The sequence below is a fragment of the Spea bombifrons genome, chromosome 7 (genome assembly GCF_027358695.1).
Source record: "Spea bombifrons isolate aSpeBom1 chromosome 7, aSpeBom1.2.pri, whole genome shotgun sequence".
Taxonomy (NCBI): domain Eukaryota; kingdom Metazoa; phylum Chordata; class Amphibia; order Anura; family Pelobatidae; genus Spea; species Spea bombifrons.
Window position 1 is genome coordinate 39119577 of NC_071093.1, and position 21670 is coordinate 39141246.

Consider the following 21670-nt stretch of genomic DNA (forward strand, 5'->3'; position numbering starts at 1 on the left):
AAGACGCGTTGATAACCATAATGAGGGTCGAAGGGGAACTGCAAACCTGTGAATGGAGGTGGGGAGGGAGGACACCTAGGTGGCCTTTCATGAATCTTGTTCTTTGTTCATGCCAGGCCATTTTCCTAAACCGATTAGCTCCCAAATAGTTTGCCTCCCAGCCAGTAGTTTTGTGAGCATCTCATGGGAAAATCACTCAAAGCACAAGGTGTCAGTGTGTTTGTTTGTAGGTAATACCCAAGGGCTCTGAGTTAAAGGCAAACTACTTGCTACGCACATTACGTAAGGTACATGATTATTGTTGGACAAGAATGCAAGTAGATATAAAGGTAGACACATTTTTTGTTCTGTAATCTGCTTCAATGTCATAGATTTATAATTTACATACATTTTAACTCGAAAATGGCCTCTTTTAAGGACCAAAGATAGCTTTGAAATTTTGACAAAGGGACCTTCTACTGCCCCAAACAGCCATGAATTAATATTAAAGTACTCAGAAGATACTTTAAGGTGTATTTTTGCCTTGCACATAATGATAAGAATACTTATGAAAATATATTCGCAGGTCCAGTTGCCCCTGGGGGGGATTTGGAGGAATCCCTCTATGATCTTACAATCAAAAATGGTCTCAGGATAAGTCTTTTAATGTGACTCTCTTATAATGTCCATCCTAATGACCAAAAGTATGAACAATAAATGTTATGTCATGCAGCCAAAGTAATGGTGCAGGTACAGGTGGGACGCTGCATTGGTTGCTATGGTGATAAACAACTTTTTTTTATACAGAACTCCCGATGTGTATAATGATTTCACTAAAAACTGTAGTGTGTATTGGCGTATGAGAGTTGGGGGTAATTTTTTGGTAATTAAGGTGTTAATCATTTTTTTTAATAGTTTACTACTATCCTGTTTGTTGTTTTAAAGAAACTCTGAGGGTCGCTCGTTAAACATCACTAGTGATGATTAAGACATAAGCTCCCCATGTTTCCTAAGATACCCTTCTAAGAGCTGCTGATAGATTGTAAGCAATGGAATCCTTACTGTCATTATCTCTTCTTAAAGAGATAATAAAACCTTACGACAAGTCAGCCTTCCATTTCCTATGAATGGACTAATTGCTGAAAATGATCCTTCGGGGACCCTCTATTCCAACTGAGACAAACGTGATTTCTTCTAAGTCTAGGTACGCTCACAAAAGGATTTTAATACCACAACAAACCAAAACAATTTTGGACCTCACAGGCACCCTGAATCTCAAGTCAAGCCGTATAGCCGCTCCTAACTGCTCTTTAAATAACGGAATTCAGAAAGACGGATCAATATGAACTGACGCTTAACTAATAATGTTCTCTTTTAAAAATGTTGTTTTTAAGTGATCCTAGCAATAAATAAACATACCAGGAGTGTGTCCCTTTAAGAAGAATTTTGCTACACACATCCTAGCCCTGCTGATAATATTAATCCTAGTTTTCCGGGTTTCATCACAAAATAGTCATCTGTATATGATCTGTATCTAAAAAGACAAGAAAGGCAATGATCGTTTTACTGAATGATAGTAGCGAGGCGATGATTTGTCACCCCTGTAGGAAGTTGTAACACGATGTGTACATTAAGAAGACATACACAACATCTTAATATTAGGTGACCTTGTGCTATACGTCCCCAATTTACAAGCCAAGTGTTCGTCCAGCACAAGTATATTTCTATAGAAACAAATAATATAGAAAATCCAATTTTACTGTAAAAACAAAAATGTGAAAAACCTTCAAGCATGGACCGAAAATCTCCAGCATAGCGTACAAAGCGAGTTTGGAACATGAGGAATGTTTCTGGTGTCATTTTTGAAGTTTTTGGCATTTTTTTTCAATAAAATTAGATTTTTATTTTATGAAGTTTCTACAAGAGGAGCAGCAACTTCTTTTATTTTCAAATTGCTGCTTCACTGTTTCTATGGCAACTGCTTATCAATGCCTGCTTTTGCATTACCGTGATAATTCAGTGTTTCCAGCCAAAATCATGAATGAAAAATTCTGAAGGTTACTTGATTCAAGATTTATCTCTGAACAGTACAAAAAAAAAAAAAAAGTTCCTAATGCCGCATTCAGTTGCAAAAATTTAAGATTTCGCAGAGTAAGTGGAACGGCGCCTTTAATAAATACCCAAACCGACTAATGTTCAGGCAGCTTCTTTACCCTAAATGACTTTTGTCTATGATACACAAAGATGCGTTGACAGGTTTCTTCCCAAACCCGTAACTTGAAAAAAAGAACACTGTTTTGATCAAAAAAATAACAAGGAAAAAAACATATCTTAAGGGCGATGTGTACTTCACAACACATTTTCTGTTAACAGATACTTGTGGCCTTTACTAAGTACAAACAAGGAGACGCAGAGCTATCAGAAGACAACCACTAAAGGCAATCACACCCTGAGAAACAAACAGAAAGAGGAGGGAAGTTGCCTCGGGCCTTGGCACATACCAGGAGTTCCAGCTGCTAGAAAGGATAAGAGAGAAAAATGAAATTTAGGAAATGAGAAAAACAGTTATTTTCGGGCGCTGGCGGAACCTTTGTGTCGTCGTCACATGAAACACAAAAGGCTCTCTAAGGTTTGTGTTGGCAGTTTTGTATTGAAGCTGGGAAGCGAAGCTCGTCACTCTCTGAAAAGTGCCGCGTGACGCGGCTTTTGGAAGTCGATCTAACGAGTCAGTGAATCTTTCCTTCCCTCGAGTCTCAAAGAACTTTGTGAAAATAAAATTCCCAAACTAACGCACAACTTTAAAGGACTCGATGAAAGGTGGACTGGTCTCCAGGGTCTGGACCTCGTGGAGTCTGTTACCCGACGTGACCACCGGCAGTTAGGAGCAAAAGCTCCCGCCTGAAGAGATAAGGGAGAAATCGTTTGCTATCTACTTGGTAAAGAGGACATCGATACTGTAACGTGCGAGTGCTGAAGGACACGCTCCACATTGCGTCTAGGAGCGCTGGTGGAGGTCAAGGCCCAAGGAAACCACGGGTGTAAATAAAAGAATTCTGGATAACCGTATACAAGCTTTAATTGGGCAATTAACGGGAACAAAAACAAAATTCCACTAAATCTCCATGGCTAACGTTACAAAAAAAATCAGCCAACAAAACACATTAAATTATTAGAAAACAGGTTAATCGTATAAAAAAATATGTTTTTTTTTTAAAACTTACTTTTGTTGGTCAATTCAGAAATTAGGTTAGTTTTACATTAAAAAAAAGTTAAAAGCTAAAATTATTTTTTTTATATTTAATATTTTTAACCCCCCCCCCAGGATGAGGCTTATGAGGAAGATGACTCATGATACATTTGGGTGTCTTCTCCAGCTACAGGATTATTATTTATTATGTATAAAGGGCCAGCTTTGGACAGAGGTCGATCTCGTTGTGAGCCAGACTGAGAGGGAGCCAACTTCCTGATCATGTTGCTAATTCGCAGCATGGAAGTTCAACAATGTTTGCCATGGTCTGAGTTAAAGTCCTGAGTTCAGACCCCGGCGGAATAAATTTAACAGGAACACGACTCCCCACAAATCTTTGGGATGTAATCACCAAACCCAGAAAGTTAGGGGGTAACAGTGACTGGAGGGAGTAAGAGGTTTTAGTGGAGTCGAGAGGGCCAGGTGGACACAGGGGAAGCCGAGTGACAGATTGCTAGGGGTTGTTTGGGGTTTGGGCTCCTGTGGCTGATGGGGTGTAGCATACAGTGGGTCTAGGTGCATGTGGAAATGGGGTTAGAGAGTTTGGATGGGCGAGCGAGAGGGGAGCTTTATTACAGGGTTAACAGCCATTGGGTGACAGTAGAAGGCTGATGGGGTAATGTGAGAAAATTATACTTTACAGAAAAGGAAGCAGAACAGACTTGCAATGGATGTAGTACAGACACACACACTATAAAGGAATTAAAGATGTGCATAACGCTACCCTAAAGAATGAGAAAGTTGGTATCCCCTAAGTACAGGCGAGCAAGGAGGGCCACATCTGGACTCACCTTTACACATGGGGTGAACCCAAAGAATAGAAACTGCATTCTCAATTATTATCTTATTTGTGCCATGACAGAGGAAAAATCTTCATCAACATGGAAAGCCAGAACTGAAATGCGAGGCGTTCTCAGTCGATTTCTTCTCAAACCTTTTTTGTATGCGATTTCTCTCCTTGGGAATTCTTTGGATTCACCCCAAGTGTAAAGGAGAGTCCAGACATGGACCTCCTTGCCCACGTGTGCCTAAAGGGATACCAACCCCACCAACAAGGCCTACACAGGACAACACCTAGGGCTATTGGTCTCCTTTTTTCCTCTGTAATGGGAAGCAATGGTGAGCAAAAACTTGAGATGCCCCTGTTTAGGGATGTACTACAGACCAAGCAATAAAGTTGCTGCCTGTTCTTGGTTGAGATGTTCTGTTGCCTTTTTTGTATTGTTTCTTAATAATTAACAAGTTACTAATTACTTATAGTTTTTTTTTCTCCTTACAGAGTAAGGCTGCGTATTTTTTTTTTTAGACAGGTTACCGTAGCAGAGCTTTGTCTTTGACATCTGTAACAAACCACACACATGCAGTTATGTCATTAAAATCACAGTTATCCATAATGAATAATTCATCTGATTAATGCTAATTCATAGGAGAAGAATTACTGCTCACAATTCCTCTTGTCTTAGAGTATCAGGCATGGTTACACACGAGTTAAGCTGAATATTCATCTCAACCGACAAGCTCCCGAACACAGAGACGAGAACGGTGTTTGAAGACGTTAATTGTCTTTTGTATTGAAACACACAATCCGTGGAAAGGGTGGGAAATGGGAGCAGCTCCGTTGTGTTGCCCTCTTTTTTTGTGGTAAGCCACATCAAGGGCTCAAAGGGCCCTTAAGAAGATAGACAGTGATGTCTCGGCCCCCTCTAAGATCTAATGTGCTTTGTTTCAAGACGGATATGACTTTGATGTGAGTCTTTATCTCGCCCTATCACCAAGACCTCTACCAACACCATACTGCCTGCATGTGTAACACACGCACGTCTCGACGCTGAACAGCAAACCAGCGACAGGGGAAGCGGACGGAAAGATGATCCTGTGACTGGTATCCACCCAGACGACTTTCGTACGTAGGCCTTTCATGTGGTCTGATCCATGCCTGAGGTCAGTAACTGAAAAGCCGAGGTGTTGTGAATTCACGCCGTGTTATATATATATAACTAGAACGCAGACCACAGAATCCCACGGAATTTCTGCACGTCTGCGACGTCACAAGCGCTTCTTTTAAGTGGCCGGCAAAAAAACGTTTATTCCTTCCGCTTTCACCTTAAGAGACCGACCCTTTCACAAAGACGTCAGTGACTTGGGCGTAAGGTCATCTTATAAAAACATGGCGCCTTTTGGAGGAAGCTTAAATATAAGGGCAGCTCATAAAACACAGTCCATCCAGACAAGAACTTAAATATAAGATCGGCTTATAAAAACAGGACATGTGCGTGATCGTCTGTACAAAGTATAGGAAACGTGTCTATTTTTACATTTAATGCTCCAGTGCAACCTCATTATTTGTAGCTCAAAGCCAGAGTGTTTTTTTAAATGGTTTTTTAATGGTGCGGTTCTCATTCAGTAATAAGTACATTTAGGGTCAATTGTTTCCCCGACTCTGAAGTTTGTATTACCTGGAAGCACAAAAACTGAATTTTGAATGCCTCCCAAGTATAGGACAGAGCGGCTCCTACGTCAGTCTTGTGGGAGGCCATCAGGTTTTGTGTTCCAATACCGTGGGCCTACTTTCACCTGTTCCCTCTATGGCCTGAACTGATAGAATTGGCTTTGGATTATGACATCACACCCTAGCATTATCCAATTTCAATAGATTAATTCCAGTTGAGGGCTGCCTGATGTCTTAGAGGACCCTTAAAACAGGGAGCTGCAAGGGATGCACAACTGCAAACCCCTTAGTAACCGAACCGAATCATTATCCCGTTTTACACCAAGCAGATTTACTGTACTGTCTCCTCCCTCATGGATCACCTGAAATGTCTGATATAGAAAGGCAAATAGTTCTGGCCCTTGGTTTGTATGAGTGGCCCCCAAATGCATAGCCATCTTACTTAAGAAATTCTGAAATTGACACTTAATATGTTAAAATGTTACCCAGCAAAATATATGCACATTTCGACATATTTTGCCTTCCTTGTCACCAGGCATCCAATTTTGGATTCCTGGCCAGGCTCAGCATCCTTTGTCTTCATGTGGAAGTCCAAGTAAAACCATCCTGAATAGCAACCACACCGGTTGGCAGTTACCCCTAAATAGACTCTCCTCGCCCGACAAATATATTAGGGGTATTTGATTTCGTGCATTGCCGACTTTCTCCTCCCTGGGAGCAAAAGAGTTAAAACAAGGAATATTTGCTGCTTTTACGTGGTATAAACCACGGGATTACGCTTGCAGCAGACACCTCATCGTAGGGACTAATCCAATTCTCCATTATCATCTGCCACATTCCAACGTCCCCATCACATTAATCAATGTTTTTTCACGATCACATAAATATGTTTTGCGTGTCGGTGCGTTCGCTGAGCTCTTCCGCAAGCTATTTGGTTTAAAAAAAAAAAAAAGGGCAGGTTTCAACATTTTTGCATCCACTCTGCTACGTGTTAATGTCAGATAAGGTCTACCGTTTGAAATGTGAAGCTGGCTCTTTTCCCAGTCAAAGCTATTTCCTAATGTATTAGCTGCCAATTACATAACAAACACTGACCCCGGAGATAATCGATATCTGCTAGGCATTTTCCGCTTCAGGGGCTTACATCTAACGTAAGGAAGCTTTACTTTACTGGGAGGGTGGTAGATAAGCAGAGCAGCCTCCCAGCAGAGGTGGTAGAGAGGAAACAATGAGATCATTTAAACAAGGATAGGCATAAAGCTATCTTGAATCTAAGACCAATAATTGATTAAGGTATGAGTCTATATAGCAGGGGAAATGGGCCAACTAGAAGGGCCGAATGGGTCTGATCTGCCATCAAATGCCATGTTTCATTGTTTTACCCATCCCTTTATTGCCGGCGTGTGCACTGTGTACATAGATCATTGTACATTTAATACTATACCATGTGAGCATATCACGTAACAACCTGTGACCCTCTCCCTGTTGCCAAAATGCAGCACTCATCACACTTATCCAGCCAGATATAGAAATAATAGTAGGCAGAAAGAAGCGAAAAAAAAGGTTTCTAAAGAAAAATCTGAAGTGCCATTACGGCCTAATAAACTTTCCCTTGTTTGAACAATGTGTTTTGCACGGTATCATTTTGTTATATAATTATCCACCCAGAAGCTGATTAAAATGCAGAAGAACGGCTGAGAGTGATGGGAGATTTTGTTAGACGTAGGTGTCTCCCATTCCTGTTTGTTTCGGCTTATGGTAGCCTACTGCTCCGAAAGACCTTAGAACGTCAGGGGTGCCTCTACATCTTTTTACATGCCCTAAGTAAAAAATACATGTAATATTCTGTCTGTAGGGGCATCATATACTAAATGGTGGGTTTATTTGCACAGGCACACTATACATAACTTCACTCGTTTATAGTGACGCAAGAACATACCCGCAGCGATGCAACCCCAATCCTATTCCCCTCTGCTACAATATAAACGTTTTATGCATTTATACATTTTTGGAAGGGGAAAACACATATTTTAGTTTCCCTTAAAAAACAAAACACGGCGATTGCAGGAAAATCTTTGCGGAAAGCATAATTATTTATGATGAGAGCTTCCCGGATAACAGTCCTGTAGGAAAACCACAATAGTGTTTTTTACGACATACATAAAAATATCACCGTTAAAAAACTCCATTACTCATCAAAGTGGCCCATTGTCTGCTCGCTGTAACTGGAAGGGGTCACTCGCAGAATATATTAGTAATTTCCTTACTAAGAGCACGGCTTAGGGCAAAAGCAACACAGAATCGGACAGCAGATCAGACCCATTCGGCCCGTCTAGCCTGTTTATTGTGCGTAAAGGACCTTAATCAGTCGTTGGTCTCGTCTTAGATTCAGGAGCCATATGCATGTTTACATTCCCTCGCTGTATTAGCCTATACCACCTCTGTGGGGAGGCTGTTCCCTGTATCTACCACCCTCTCAGTAAAGTAAAAATACGTTTCTAAAGAAGTCATACTTTGTCCTGAACCCCCTAAACGTTTCCTATGATCTGCTCACAATCCCTCGGGTGGATTCTACCACGGTGGCCTTGTCATTGGGAATGCAGATCCCTGAGGTGCTATCAGTTAACTGGAGGTAAACCGAGAACTTGTTTGTAATGGGGTTAATTCCAAAGGTAGGAGAGTCATAGATGGCGTTATTTGTAAAACAAGGGGCTTAGCACCTCTCGTGATTGTTTTAACAAAATGTTAGTGTTCCTTATATAATTAGGCAAAAGCCTTCTTTACGTTAACGTTCCTCTCTCCTTTCAATGTTCATCTCTGGACACAGATATTAGCTATTTCTCTTTAAAATATATATTATTGGCATTAACTGAGGAGCGGATTCTTTTATCTGTGGACATAACTGAATAATAATAATATATACAAGAAATTATATTTACTGTGTGCTGGACAATAGAAGAATAGAATAATAATAATAATAAACAAGAAATGATATTTACTGTGTGCTGGACAGTAGAATGGGATAATAATAATAATAATAATAACCTTATTTATATAACGCCAAAGATTTACACAGCGTTTCTTACAATATATATATTCAAGGGGTATGACGAGACTAGAATTGACAGACTGAGACAAACCGATACATTAGGTGGATACAATAATAATAATAATGATAATAATAATACACAAGAAATTATATTTACTGCGTGGTGGATAGTAGAATAAGAGGATAATAATAATAATAATAATGTGTAATAAGAACTTAATATTACTATAATTACTATGATGTGATTGTCTTAACAAAAAAAAATTATACTAGATGGAAAATGTAAATGTGTAAACAATATATAATGCTTACATCGGCTTCTCCTTGATCAATGACATAGAAGTTATCACCTTCATCACCTACAAAAAAAGTTTTAAAAGACTAATTAGGTTTAAATTGCAGATATTTATTTAGTTATGCTTATGGACAATATGGACGAGACAAATGCCAAGAACCACACAGCAGAGAACAGCAAGAGAAGACACCAGATCCTGACCTCTAGAATTCCTTATACCTGTTCATATGTTGGTTGGGATATTTCACAGAATAAGGGTTGGGTATGAGGTTCCTAAAGCTTCTTTACCTATAGGCACCAAACTTGTAGTCTTTTAAAGAAATGTTCAACTCCTCCTTTGGATGCCCATGTCGAGTGGTTATAAAAATGGCATCAAAAGTTTGTGGACTACATAATTATCAGGTCATCTTTAAAGCCATGGAAGCCCTAATCAGCCCCTCAGTGGGCAGACAGGACAGATGTGAGTCCCCTGAGGGTGTCTGGACACTGTCCACCTGCCCCCATTTACCTCTAGGCCCTGCATAGTATATCTAATCAACACTCAATGCCACATATCTAGGCTCCTGCTGCCACTGAACTCCGGTGGAACCTCAAGTCCTAGGAGACTTCTTGGTTCACATAGGCCCTCTGGAGCCGTTTCGAGACAGCCATCCAGATCCAAAGCCAGGTACATACATGGAGAACGTGCCCTATCATTACATGTTATACCAACTCATTACAGAGGAATGCTGCACACATTTAACACTGAAAGAACTGAGAACATTAAAGGGAATGTAACACTGTAATTACTTTTAAACTGTATCGTAATGTAACCTTGTCAATTAAATGACAAAAAAAAATAATTAAGAGAAATGCTTAAGAAACATTCAAGGTCTCAAAGATACCAGATTTGGCAATGTCACAAAAGAAAACACAGACCCCCAGAGTTTTAGATACATTGTTTCTGTTAAAGTCGAATTTCTGTGCCAAAGCCACATTATTTTATTTCTGCTCGGTTTCTGAGGGATTCCGCTAAATGAATGAATGTGAAGGCAGCGTGATTATCTAAGAAGCCAATCATTTCTGAAATGCAGACAGTTCAGACAGGTAACCTGAGCCTTTCCAAAGCCTGCTTCAGGATGAAACTTTAGACTCTGAAATGTGGTCTTCCTATGGTTATTGTAAATATGGAGTGTATGTACAAGTTTTTCCTGAATACTTGCATGTTTCACAATGCTTTTCCTTTTGCGTGGAGTCTTCACTTGACATAAGGAAGCATTCTTGAAATGTGAGATATGCATCGGTTCTGATCAAAGTCATGGATAGCTGCCAATGTCTACCATTGGTGACCTTACTCGATTTACACAAATATGTACTAATAAGGTCCAGCTAATTATAGACTTATACACAATGGAACAGAAGCCCTAGTAATGTTCTGCAAGCCATATTCTGTGGTTTTAGCCTACAAAGTTTTATGGGTATTGAAGTTCACTTAAAGTCGGAGGTCCATATTGGATGCCTTCTGAGTAGACGGTGTAAGGTGTGAGCTAAAACTTACCTGAGTTGTCCTCAGTGGATCTCATCGGACATACCAACACGCCTAGGGTGTCTAATTTAGAGGAAGGGGTATTTGAGCATCTTGCTTATTCTTAGCAATACCTGGTCACTCCAAACCAAGTACTCAGTGGGCTGATTGCCACAGGTTAAGGTGGCGTGAGGGCTCACAGATGAACATTTGCTCACAATGAGCAAACCCAAGCTGAATTTGTTGGCCCAAATTGGAGATTTAAATGTGGCCCTGGCCAACAACTGGTTGAAGACGAAGCTCTTAGACTTCTGCAGAAGGGGGCCGTGCATTAGCAGCAATAAGGATATGTAGGAGGCACTTTCACATACTGGCCTACCTGGCATTTACCTGATGGCTACTTCAGGCCTCTAACCTAGTGGATTAGGTAAAAATGAGCTTGTATTATTATCATTAATTAGATTGTGTCAGGAAATTCCCGCAGAGTGGTGTGTAGGGAACATATGCATTAAAACAATTGTATTAGCCTTACCTTGCTGTATGACCGTCTCCCCAGCAATGTGATTGACAGGAAACATAGCATCAAATATATCACTAGAAAAAGACAAAAAAAAGTAAAACAGACTTCTATCAGTGTTTTATTTACATACGGAATCAGGTCCCTGTCAACACATTATGAAAGCTAGGATCTAATTGACTTTAGCAGAAGCTGACATCTGAGACGTTGCTCTTCATACATTCCAACACAAAGAATGGGACCAATAAATCGAGGTCACTAACATGCAGTACAAGGAAAGCAACCTCTTGTGTTTCTTCTGTAATGGAGCAAATCACGTCACAATAGGTCTTAAAGCCACCTGTGATATTCTGCTGCCGTACTCGTCTTTCAATTTTCATGAGGTTACGGTGAATGGGCTAAGAGAAATTAGTTTTGTGGGCATAAGGCGTGCATTACATGCCAACACTAGGAAAGCCTGTAAAACAGGTGTTGGCTCTGGTGTCAGTAAGAGTGGTGGGGTAAGATAGAAGTTACTCTGCATGTGGGTCATCTTTAACACCTGAGCTTCTTCTCATCCCATCCCACCAGTGACTGCACCACTGCTACGTGGGTATAAAAGAAGCAGGGGGCACATCAGATGTTTCAGAATGGGCTTCTCATACTGATTTAAGGAGCTGAGGCTTGAAACCCCAACTGACCTGCTTCTTTTTATGAATATCCAGAGTTTATACATCAGGTGCAGCATGAGCTGCCGTGATTTCTGAATCAATATATTTTGTTGGGACATGTTATGCAGACTTATGGCTAAGTACTCCCGAAGGCTTCCTGTCTGCCGCGCTCCATGACACATCAGCAGCCTCCCCGACTAAAACATCATGACAGGTCACGGGCAGCCGTGCCTGACACATGCATCCTTCACCGACTTAGAACAAATTGTCGTCATTCCACACAGATATTAAATCAGCCTTCCTCCTTCAAAACTCATGGTATAATTATCTATTCAAAACAGCCTGCCTATAAAGGGAAATTTAAGGATATGGAGAAGGTAGGAGGGCCACATAATCTCTGAATACTTGTGTAATCTGTACAGAGAATGCAATCAATTAGGCAGCTCGCTGTGAAAAGTCTAGTACTTTAGCATGTATCGGCTGCATTGAAGGTAATGGGTTTCCAGTGCTTAGGCTTGAGATCTGCTTAAATCTTCAGTATTAAAAAAATAATATTGCATCAAGATCTATCTATCGATCTGTTTGTCTATCGATCTATCTACCTATCCATGTATCTCAATTCTTCCGCAACATTCTACTCTCCCTCCTTATTCTTTTAGTCATTTTTCTACTTGAAATGGACACGTCAACCACAAAGGTGTCGTGAAAAAATCACAAACATACAGGTTGCAGATGCAGATATCACCCTATCACTTACGGGCAGGATAGTGCTCCCAAAAAAATGGATGGGAACACTTTTTGTGTAGGCATGCAAGTTAGCATCCATGCATACACAACGTATTTGATGGAACACATTTCCTGCAAGTAGTGGGGACGAGAAAGAGCAAACGTATGGAGAGGGTTCTGATGAAGTTATCTACGCAAGAGGTGCTGCGATATGAGGCGACACTCAGCTATCATATGCCATATTGGATGGCTGAAGTGTACCTTTAATGGTCAAGACCCTGAGGCATTCCCTTTGTAACACAGTAACTGGAAACATACAGAAGTGTAGCTGGTTACAAACATGTCGGTGATGTCCCCGAGTGCAGGGGCGGTTGTTATTTTGGCCAACTCAGTTCCATGCAGGGATTAGTGAGATCTGAGAATAAAAGTAGCTGGCGTTCTGTTCCAGAGTTACATTACATTATACGCAAGTTAAAAGAAAAAGCAAAAGAAACTTCTACACCACCATAGATTCTCTTTAATCTTCAATGTGCCAAGGTAGGTGAGCTAGAAAATGTAGGTGAGCTAGAAAATGACAGGGCTTTTTTTCAGATGTTGTATCGGTTTAAGAATGAATATGATTTGGAAGCAAACTAAAACCATGAGAATGTTGGCAAGAAGAAATCATAAACCACTGATATTATTCAGGACATTTATCTCTGTAATGAGCATAATCAGCCGTTCTTAAGTAAACTGCAAAAACATGTTCTTTAATTCCTTGAATATTATAGATATATTCCAAAAAATGATAGCCAGAGGATTTTTTCCTGTGTAGAAAATGCAAACCCACCTGATGATGAGAAGATGTGATAATGGCTCCTCTCAGTGGTGAAAGCAGTGGTGTAACAGTAAGGGTTGAAAGAAGCCAACTGGGAAAATCCAGACAGCCCGGACAATCTAAACCCTACGTGACCGGATTACACGATGGCCTAGCGGGTAACTGGCTCCTCTGAACATAGGCTTAGGGCACCAGGATGTGATGTCATAACCCAGCGCCTGGGCAACTAGCAAAACGAGGACCAGTAGGGAGCACTAAAGACTCACCTACCATACCATGAGGAACATCTGCCCCAAAAACCACCCCCTTGGTTGCCATGGGTTCAACGATGGTTATGCATAGATCCACAGTTCTAACAACAATGATTTTATTGCTATTCATTTTAAATACCCTCGCAGATGTGCACAGGGGTAATTTTTTTAACTATAGGTCAAAACAGCAATCATTTCTCATACTGTATGTCATCTCATTAAATTTTCTTTTTTACCTGTCAAAATGAATTCCCATAGCCTTAGAAATATTGGCCACAGCCCTGCTGAATTGGCAACTTTTCATACAGCCAAAGGTCTAACAGAAGGTTACACTAACACTTAGAACAGTTAATACTACAGGGGGTAATTTACTAGGAAAAACATAAGAAAGGGAATCCTAGAAGTTATGTTCCATACCTTTCATTGGCCAGCTGATTTAACTCGTTTGTTAATGTTCCTGATGAACTTGGTCAACTAGTGAACTAATGGATCATTATTAAAATTATTCCTGAGAGATCCTTAGAAGCCAGATGTCTTAGCTTTGTGTATTCTATGTATATTATATATATATATATATATATATATATATATATATATATATATATATATATACCTATATATATATATATATACAACTTTCTGGGACCAGACCACACTGAACAGGTGTTAGGCTCTTATAGGTTTAGACATGAAAGTAAAAGCATCTTAATGTATCAATGTTACCTGTATCTCAAGGGCATATAAAACAGTTATGCTTTCCCCACCTAGCGAGTTCCAACTTGCAAAACTTTGCTTCTGTATACTAAAGAAAAATTGAAAGTGACTGAGGTCAGACCTTGTAATGAAAGAAAGGTTATCTTTTAATTGAGAGGAGTGAATAGGGGAGCAAATGGTTCTTGTAGACACTACATTCTTTTTTTCATCATTCACGGAACATATTTAATTAGTAATTTACCCAAACGCCTGCAGGGTACGAGGATGAGATGGAACTTTTCTGTTTCCTATTAAGTGCGGCTGAATGAAATCCACTGGTTTCTAATTCGTTCACACTGAGAAAACAAAATGTCTAAACTGTACCTTATTAATATATAATATATTATATTATATTATATTATTATTATTTATATATAATATAACAAAACTCTTCTGAACCAGGATTGCCCGGACTGGGGGCAATGAGGTGGCCCTTGTGCTTTAAGGCCACCGGTCACCTACAATGTAGATGCGGCCGAACACCGGATCTGCCGCTGAAGCATCTTCCCAGTGTGCCAGATGGCCACTACTGGCCCGTTTGTATGAAACCCCTTGGCTTCCTGCGCATCTCTTGTGGTTTTTTTATAATATGAATGCCCATCTATTCTGATCCTTTTAAACTGTGATTAGGCAGAAAAGCGCAAAACCCTCCACAAATTGATTTGATTTATCGTGATTTCTTTCAGATTGCAGAGCAGACATTCTGCGGTTGCAGAGGGACGTAGCCGTGTCATATATATTGGATTGCCCGGATGCTTTAAACATCTCCGCTGAAATCAAGACTAATCTGAAATCGTATCGGGGTCTACAGCTGTCACGTCAATACGGCTTTCTATCTGTCTGAAGAAAGGAACCGGGTTGGGGGTTAAACTGTCCAATAAGCCATGTCCTAAAATTGCAACATCTGGAAAAGGCAGATGTGGAGATTTATGTCGATGCCGATGGTCGCGTACTAAAAATCTTAGCTAATAGAGCGTGCCAGAGGTTAATTTTTCTTTGTCGCCTCTTAATTCATTATGCGTTCTTCCTGCGAAGGAATACTGGAGGGTACTTAAGGAGAAACTCTTCACCTATAAGAACCTTCATTTTTAATAAAAGCTTTTGGCATAACAGATGTGGAATTCATTACAAGAAGACAACACCCTGACTGCAAAAAAAAAAAAAAAGTCAGATATGTTCCAAGAGACACCAAATAAATACTGCAATTAAGAAGACGGGGCACATAGATGGTGGGAACTGACGCTTTAGCGTAAATCCATACCTCCCATCTGTCACCATTTCACAGGGCTAGTCCCTCTTTAAGACCCAATGCCCCCTGTCTCTCTTTTTCTATTGTATTTGTTTTATGGTAAGCTTTTATTATTTAAATATTTGATAGGACCTCCAAATATGAGCTCTTCCAAGTGTCCCCGTTGAGAAGAGACAGTCCCATCTCTGAAATGTACTGTAGATCTCTTATGAACATATCTCGAAGACCACTTAACCTTCTCATGCTGTTTCTTAATGACAGTTCTCTTTAGCGACCGATTCTGTGATTAATTGAAACTTTTTTTAACCTGAAATAAGCCATCCATTCTTTGGAAAATTATCTTGTCCCTCTGCGGCTGACACAGAAACCCGTTGGCTATAGAAAATAACCATACACAGCGACGACTTAAGAATCCACTTAGACGCTGTCCGTTTAAATGCTCCGATAACATGTACGTCTTATGACAGATATGCAGCAAGAATTCTTTTCACACCTTAAAAAAAAAAGACAAAAAAATGATCGGATCTGCATCTGTAGGCTGCAGACTTCTAGACCCTCGGGTTCAAATCGGGTGAAAAAATGTGAAAAAAAAACAATAGTTCTCAGAGTAAAATGTTCCAGGTATTTCATGTCGGAGCTTGTTTGAGTTGACGCATGAGAACTTGAGAAAAATGGTAGCACTGAAAAATGCTGCTCTGGGGAGTCTATACTCCTGCATTACCCTTCCTGGCTGTCAGCCATAAGACCTTTGACTAATCCTCTCTTTTCAAAGGTGATCACATTTCCCCTTTCTTCTTAATCTATTAAAAATCACTTAGATTCCAGAAAACATAACTTCCACATGTTCTATAAGAATGCGGGGAGATTTCCGACCAAAAGTCCACTGGACGCCGTGAGTCAGAGTAAATTTAAAGGGGAAGTATCGTCAGGTTTTGTTACAGCATTTTTGGGGGGAAATGAATCAATGAGCCATTTCTGTTCACTTTCCATTATATGAACAGGTAAAAAGCCCCCCCCCCCAAAGTCCACTGCAAACCACCATCTGAAGAGAGGCTCTTGCAAGGATCAAAAAGGTATTCAACCTCCTTTGGAGTTACTCCCTTAGATTGTAAGCTCTTGAGCGCGGCCCTAATAAGCCCACCATTCTTGCCAGGGACATTGTATAAAGTGCCATGAGGCTAGATGGCAGCTCACCGGCCAGGTTCTCTTCTCCTGATGTGTCTGTGTGTATTAATTTACCATATTGGCTCGATTATAGCCCCCTCCACTTACCAATGCACCCCCAGACTCCCTGGTGTCTAGCGGGGCCGGCCAGTGGACGTTTATGCGATGCACGCAGACAACCTCCGCTGCCGGCACTTCCGCCGGGGCTTCTATGGTGGAGCACCGGAAGGTTATGTGCTCTGGTGCTATGGCGCTCCACAGAATCCCTCAATACGCATTTGCCTTTCTCCCCATCACAGGCTCCTTAGCGCGCAGGAATTGTGTTCGGCCAACAATTTTGTTGGGCGACAATCCCTTGGGGTTTTATTCTTCCTACGGCCCCCGATCCACCAGTTTGACCCAGTATATGCCAGTATTTACGCATGAAATACATGTACTCGTTTCTCAATGTGCTTGTACGTGCGTAATGTGTACGTCAGTGCTCCCAAGTGCGTATTAACGCTCACAGACTATACACTCGCTCACAGCTGCACATTTGAATTAAAATATTTGAATTCATAGATAACTATTAACCAAAATGCATTTGACAGCATTTATAACTTTTTTTTTTTGGGGGGGGGTCGTAATAAAAGAAAAACTGCGATTCCATACGACAGACGCAGTATGCGTTTGTATATATTTTAACACTTCAAGTCTATGGGGAACGTTGCTGAAATGCAATTCAACGGTTTGATTATTTTCCATCTAAAGCTAACAGATTTTTTTTTCCCTTAAATGCTTCTGTCTGGCTCGTGCAAAGAAAGAAAAAAAATAAGATCAAAGGGATAATTAGGCTATTCTGAAATAATATTGGATAACAGCTGTGCCTCAAAGCTTCAAGCTATATGGTCACGTGAGCCTGCCCAATCCAGCCTTCATGTGCTATCAGAATATTTCACAGACAACTATGAATTATTCTCTCTGCTGGCAAAAAGAGTCAAAAAAATCCAAACATCAGACATTTGGAACTCAAACACACCTGTTTAACGTGGATCCTTAAAGTCTTTTGGCTAATAAACTCTTGTTGTTGTTCTGGAATTTGAGGATTGCAACCAGCAAAGATATAGATACACCTGGGAGTCCAGCTTAAAGGGGACTTTAATGCATGTGATGGTTAGGTGGCCCCTTTAAACTCACATGACGCCCTACTTGCAAATGTATAGGGGATTGTGCAGATGTGGTATTTTTTTAGTGGGCCAACATTAATTGATGTAGAGTATTCAATGCCCCAGAGGTCCCTTCTGAAGAAAGGTCCTTATGAAGTCTTGAAAGGGACCTCTGAAGACACCAGTGAGGTCTTTAAAGCTGGACCCTGAGTCCCAAGGAGCTTCCACCACCTCCCTGGATCTCCCAAGAGTATCAGAGTGGTCTCTGCCCCAAATGATACATCTCTTTTTCTCGGTTCCTCTCCCTGGCTGGTCTGTAGCAGCAATAAAAGCCTGGGCAATTATGTAATATTCGAGCATCCACGTCCCCATAACCCAATGAAGATATATAATGACAGTGGAATGGAAGCAGGCTACATGAAACCATGAAAATGTTCTTGCTCAGTTCCCGTCACAACACTCCATGTTCTATTAATGGAACGCCTAATATAGCCATAATCAATATTCTACCAGGCTGTCATCACACGCCAAGCCAGCTCATACAATAACCTGGAACTGTAGAGAGCATTACTGCGGCTATGAATAAACCATGACCTGATGATTCTGAAAGTTGAAGCGCACTGGTGGGAAATACCATCTCTACTCATCACTATGATCTACGGGAATTCCCTTGTGTCAGTACTTTAAAAATAGAAATGGGGGTAGGGAGATCTGCTCTGAACCGTCTGTAAGAGCTAAGCCCTAGACATCACATTTCCTACTCTCCAAACTGGGAAATGACCTGTCCCTTTGATACCCTTGATTAATTATTTCTTAGACAATGAAATAAATATAAAAGGGGAAGTGTCAGTTAATAATAATAATATTACAGCATATTCTCTAGAACTGGTGTTTCCTGCTGAATAATACGAGGATACACCCAATGCTTGAGATGCTTAATGAGTAATTAATAACACTTAAAGGGGAATTGTCCCCATAGCCAGCATAACTAAACTGATTTATTAAACCGACCTAAAGCTTTTGTTTTTTCTACACTTTGGAGATATTTAATTTAAAGGCAAGGGAATATTTTGGCCAAAGGTAGCAAAACCAGAATTTTAATTGATGTCCTTTCCTTCTTCTTTTCCATCCTTGCAAAGGCTGCCTGATCCAATTAACAACGATCAGCAACTTTACAATAGGAGGAGATAACTTAGCAGGAGGGATACTCATGCATATCCTGAGATCATTTAGGATTTGGGAAATGTGACAGATCTGTTTTAAACAAAGATTAGACTTTTCACTTTCCTTTAATTCGCCTTTATATTCCTCAAAAGTAGAGATCTAGAACCCTTTGAAAGTAGATACACTACATCCTAGCATCTAATCATTTCTGTGCGCCGTGTGAATTCTCCATAATTGTAGTGTAGTCCTTCCTACAGGTATGACCTCTGCTAGTTAGTGAATCTGTTTCAAAGTTACCTGCTTTGGAGATTTTCATGACTGCAGGGGCATAAACACGTACCCACTAACATATGCAGGCACACATTCCCAGACACATACACATAAACACACTCATACGCCTTCCTTTTCAAGCTTTAGCTTGGTTAGTCTGATTAATGCAAAACTATGGCTGTGCATGATAGGAGTTCAAGTACCCACCATGTAGACTGTCACAAATTGCTTACACGTGCTTACAAATAATTCGATTTCTTTAAGAAATATCAGCAATATGCACTGATCACTAGCATAAGTATCCAGACATCCCCTTCTACTATGCTAACACATTTCATATATATATATATTAAGCTTTAAGATGTTCTTGTTACAGGGAGAATACATAGCTGTTATATTGTATACAGGTTATAAAGATTTATTATACGCAGGGCAGCAATGATTTTAAAGAAGTCATGCAGAATACATTTTCTAAGGCTTACAGAAAGGGGACCCTGAACATAAGATGTCACAGCGCCTGGGTGTCTACATGCTCTCGGCTAATATATATATATATATATATATATATATATATATATATATATATATATATATATATATATATATATATTGCTAACTGGCACATAGCCCAAAATAACCTCAAATGAATTCCAGAAGGAAGGAGTTAAGCTAAACACAGTGAGCTGTGATAATGTGCAGTCATACCGCGTGTTTACAGGTCACTAATGTGCACAGCAGGGGTTACGTGGCTGATATATAACAACATACAATGGGATATAGAACATGTCCTAGTGGCTTATTACCGTGATTTAGGGCAGAGACCCCCCCACACACACACACGTGTTATTCGGCTTTCTCTTATGTGTAGCCAATTATGTAACAGATAAATGCAACAAAATTACACTATGTGTAAAAATATACAAAACGGGGGAGAAAAGAGAAACTTGTTGTTATAACCCATTTCAGGCTAGCAGATTCCGTAATTCTGGATTAAACACATGTATTTTTTTTTTAAAGTGTTAGAAGAACAGGCATTTAAGTGGAACAATACGGCGATGATCTGATAGTTCTATGGAATATGTCGGTGCACCTTTAAGATGTGCAGAATTATGAGGTCATGCTTTTTGAATGCGGTACACGCCAACCTTCCACCCAGCTGGGAAAACCCCCTCAATTTAGTGGATTTCGTTCAAATTGGCCTTTGGCAAAAGAGAAAGGAATTCTTTGTGTGTTAAGGAAGAAAAGTGTATGAATCAAACACTGACAACATGGAAGCTGCATGTCAATCTGACCGCAGGGTATGGGTCAAACCCAAACACACAATACTCTTGCGGTATGAGATAAAGAAAAATATATAGGGGGCTCATAACTACAGTTTATTCAGCCATATTCAGTAAATATTCAAAAAAATAGAAACAAAGGGTTTTCCTTAATGCTTCTAAGGCTGATCATAGATGGGCTCATTACTATTAAGGGCAAAATGCCTCTATTTTCAGAAATAAGTTTGTAATGTTAATGAAATGAAATATATATATATATATATATATATATATATAGACAGATAGCTTCAACGGAGGTTACAGTATTTATAAAAGTAATTTCAAAGTTTGAAAGGAGATCTTATCACCATGGCAACTAATAGAATGTTACTGCTAACTGGACAATGCCATTGGCTGCTATTTTGGTCTACCTTTTAACCTTGCACCATAATCGCTTTTTATATACATAATCTAATAACGGAATAACGTCTCTGCTGGTATTCAAAGAAGTAGTAATACCCTAAGGTGCATCCCCGCTCGTGCAGATGAAATTGACCTTGCATTTTAGTTCGGACTGTCCTCGTGGGCAGGATCTGATATGTTGATGGTCATTTTCCCTCTTAATGGCACGAGTCAAATAAAACTTAAGACACTCTCAAGCGGGGATGCACCACAAGCCAGGCTATTAAGTTGCTGTCCATTCTTGGTTGAGTTGTTCTCATACCACTTTGTATACAATTCTCCCTTCAGGGTTATCTTGGGGTTCACCCCAAATGTAAAGGTGAGTCCAGACATGGACTTCCTTGTTTACTTGTACTTAGATGAATACTCACGACACCCCACTGATGAAGCCTATGTAGGGTGAAACATATGTCAGGGGTTGTTGGATCCCCGCGCAGAGGAAATTTGCATTGCGCTTTTGTTCTGGACTGTCCCAATGGAAATGTATACTCTTAGATGACACAAGCTAAAACATGAGACTCTCCTGAGCGGGGCTACCATACTGCAGGCTATTAAGTTGCTGCCTGCTCTTGGTGGAATTGTTCTCATATCTCTTTGTATGCAATGGAGTCATTAAACTTTAACCCAGAGACAACATACGATCTTAGGCCCTTCAGGCCCTTCCCTTCTTCAGTAACAAAAGGCAGTATACGCTCTTGGTAAATAAACAAACCAGCTAAA

The 21670-nt window shown here is 40.2% G+C and overlaps 1 protein-coding gene across 3 annotated transcripts in view; it reads right to left on the reverse strand.

Moving 5' to 3' along the window:
• Positions 1 to 21670, reverse strand: part of PRKAR1B (protein kinase cAMP-dependent type I regulatory subunit beta) — a 64029-nt gene that overhangs the window by 20213 nt on the left and 22146 nt on the right. For all 3 annotated transcript variants that reach the window (XM_053470921.1, XM_053470920.1, XM_053470922.1), the window contains exons 5-6: positions 11056 to 11117; positions 9037 to 9083 (exon numbers count right to left, since the gene is read on the reverse strand). In XM_053470921.1, the coding sequence (XP_053326896.1) occupies positions 9037 to 9083; positions 11056 to 11117 (109 nt within the window). The remainder of the gene's footprint in view (positions 1 to 9036; positions 9084 to 11055; positions 11118 to 21670) is intronic.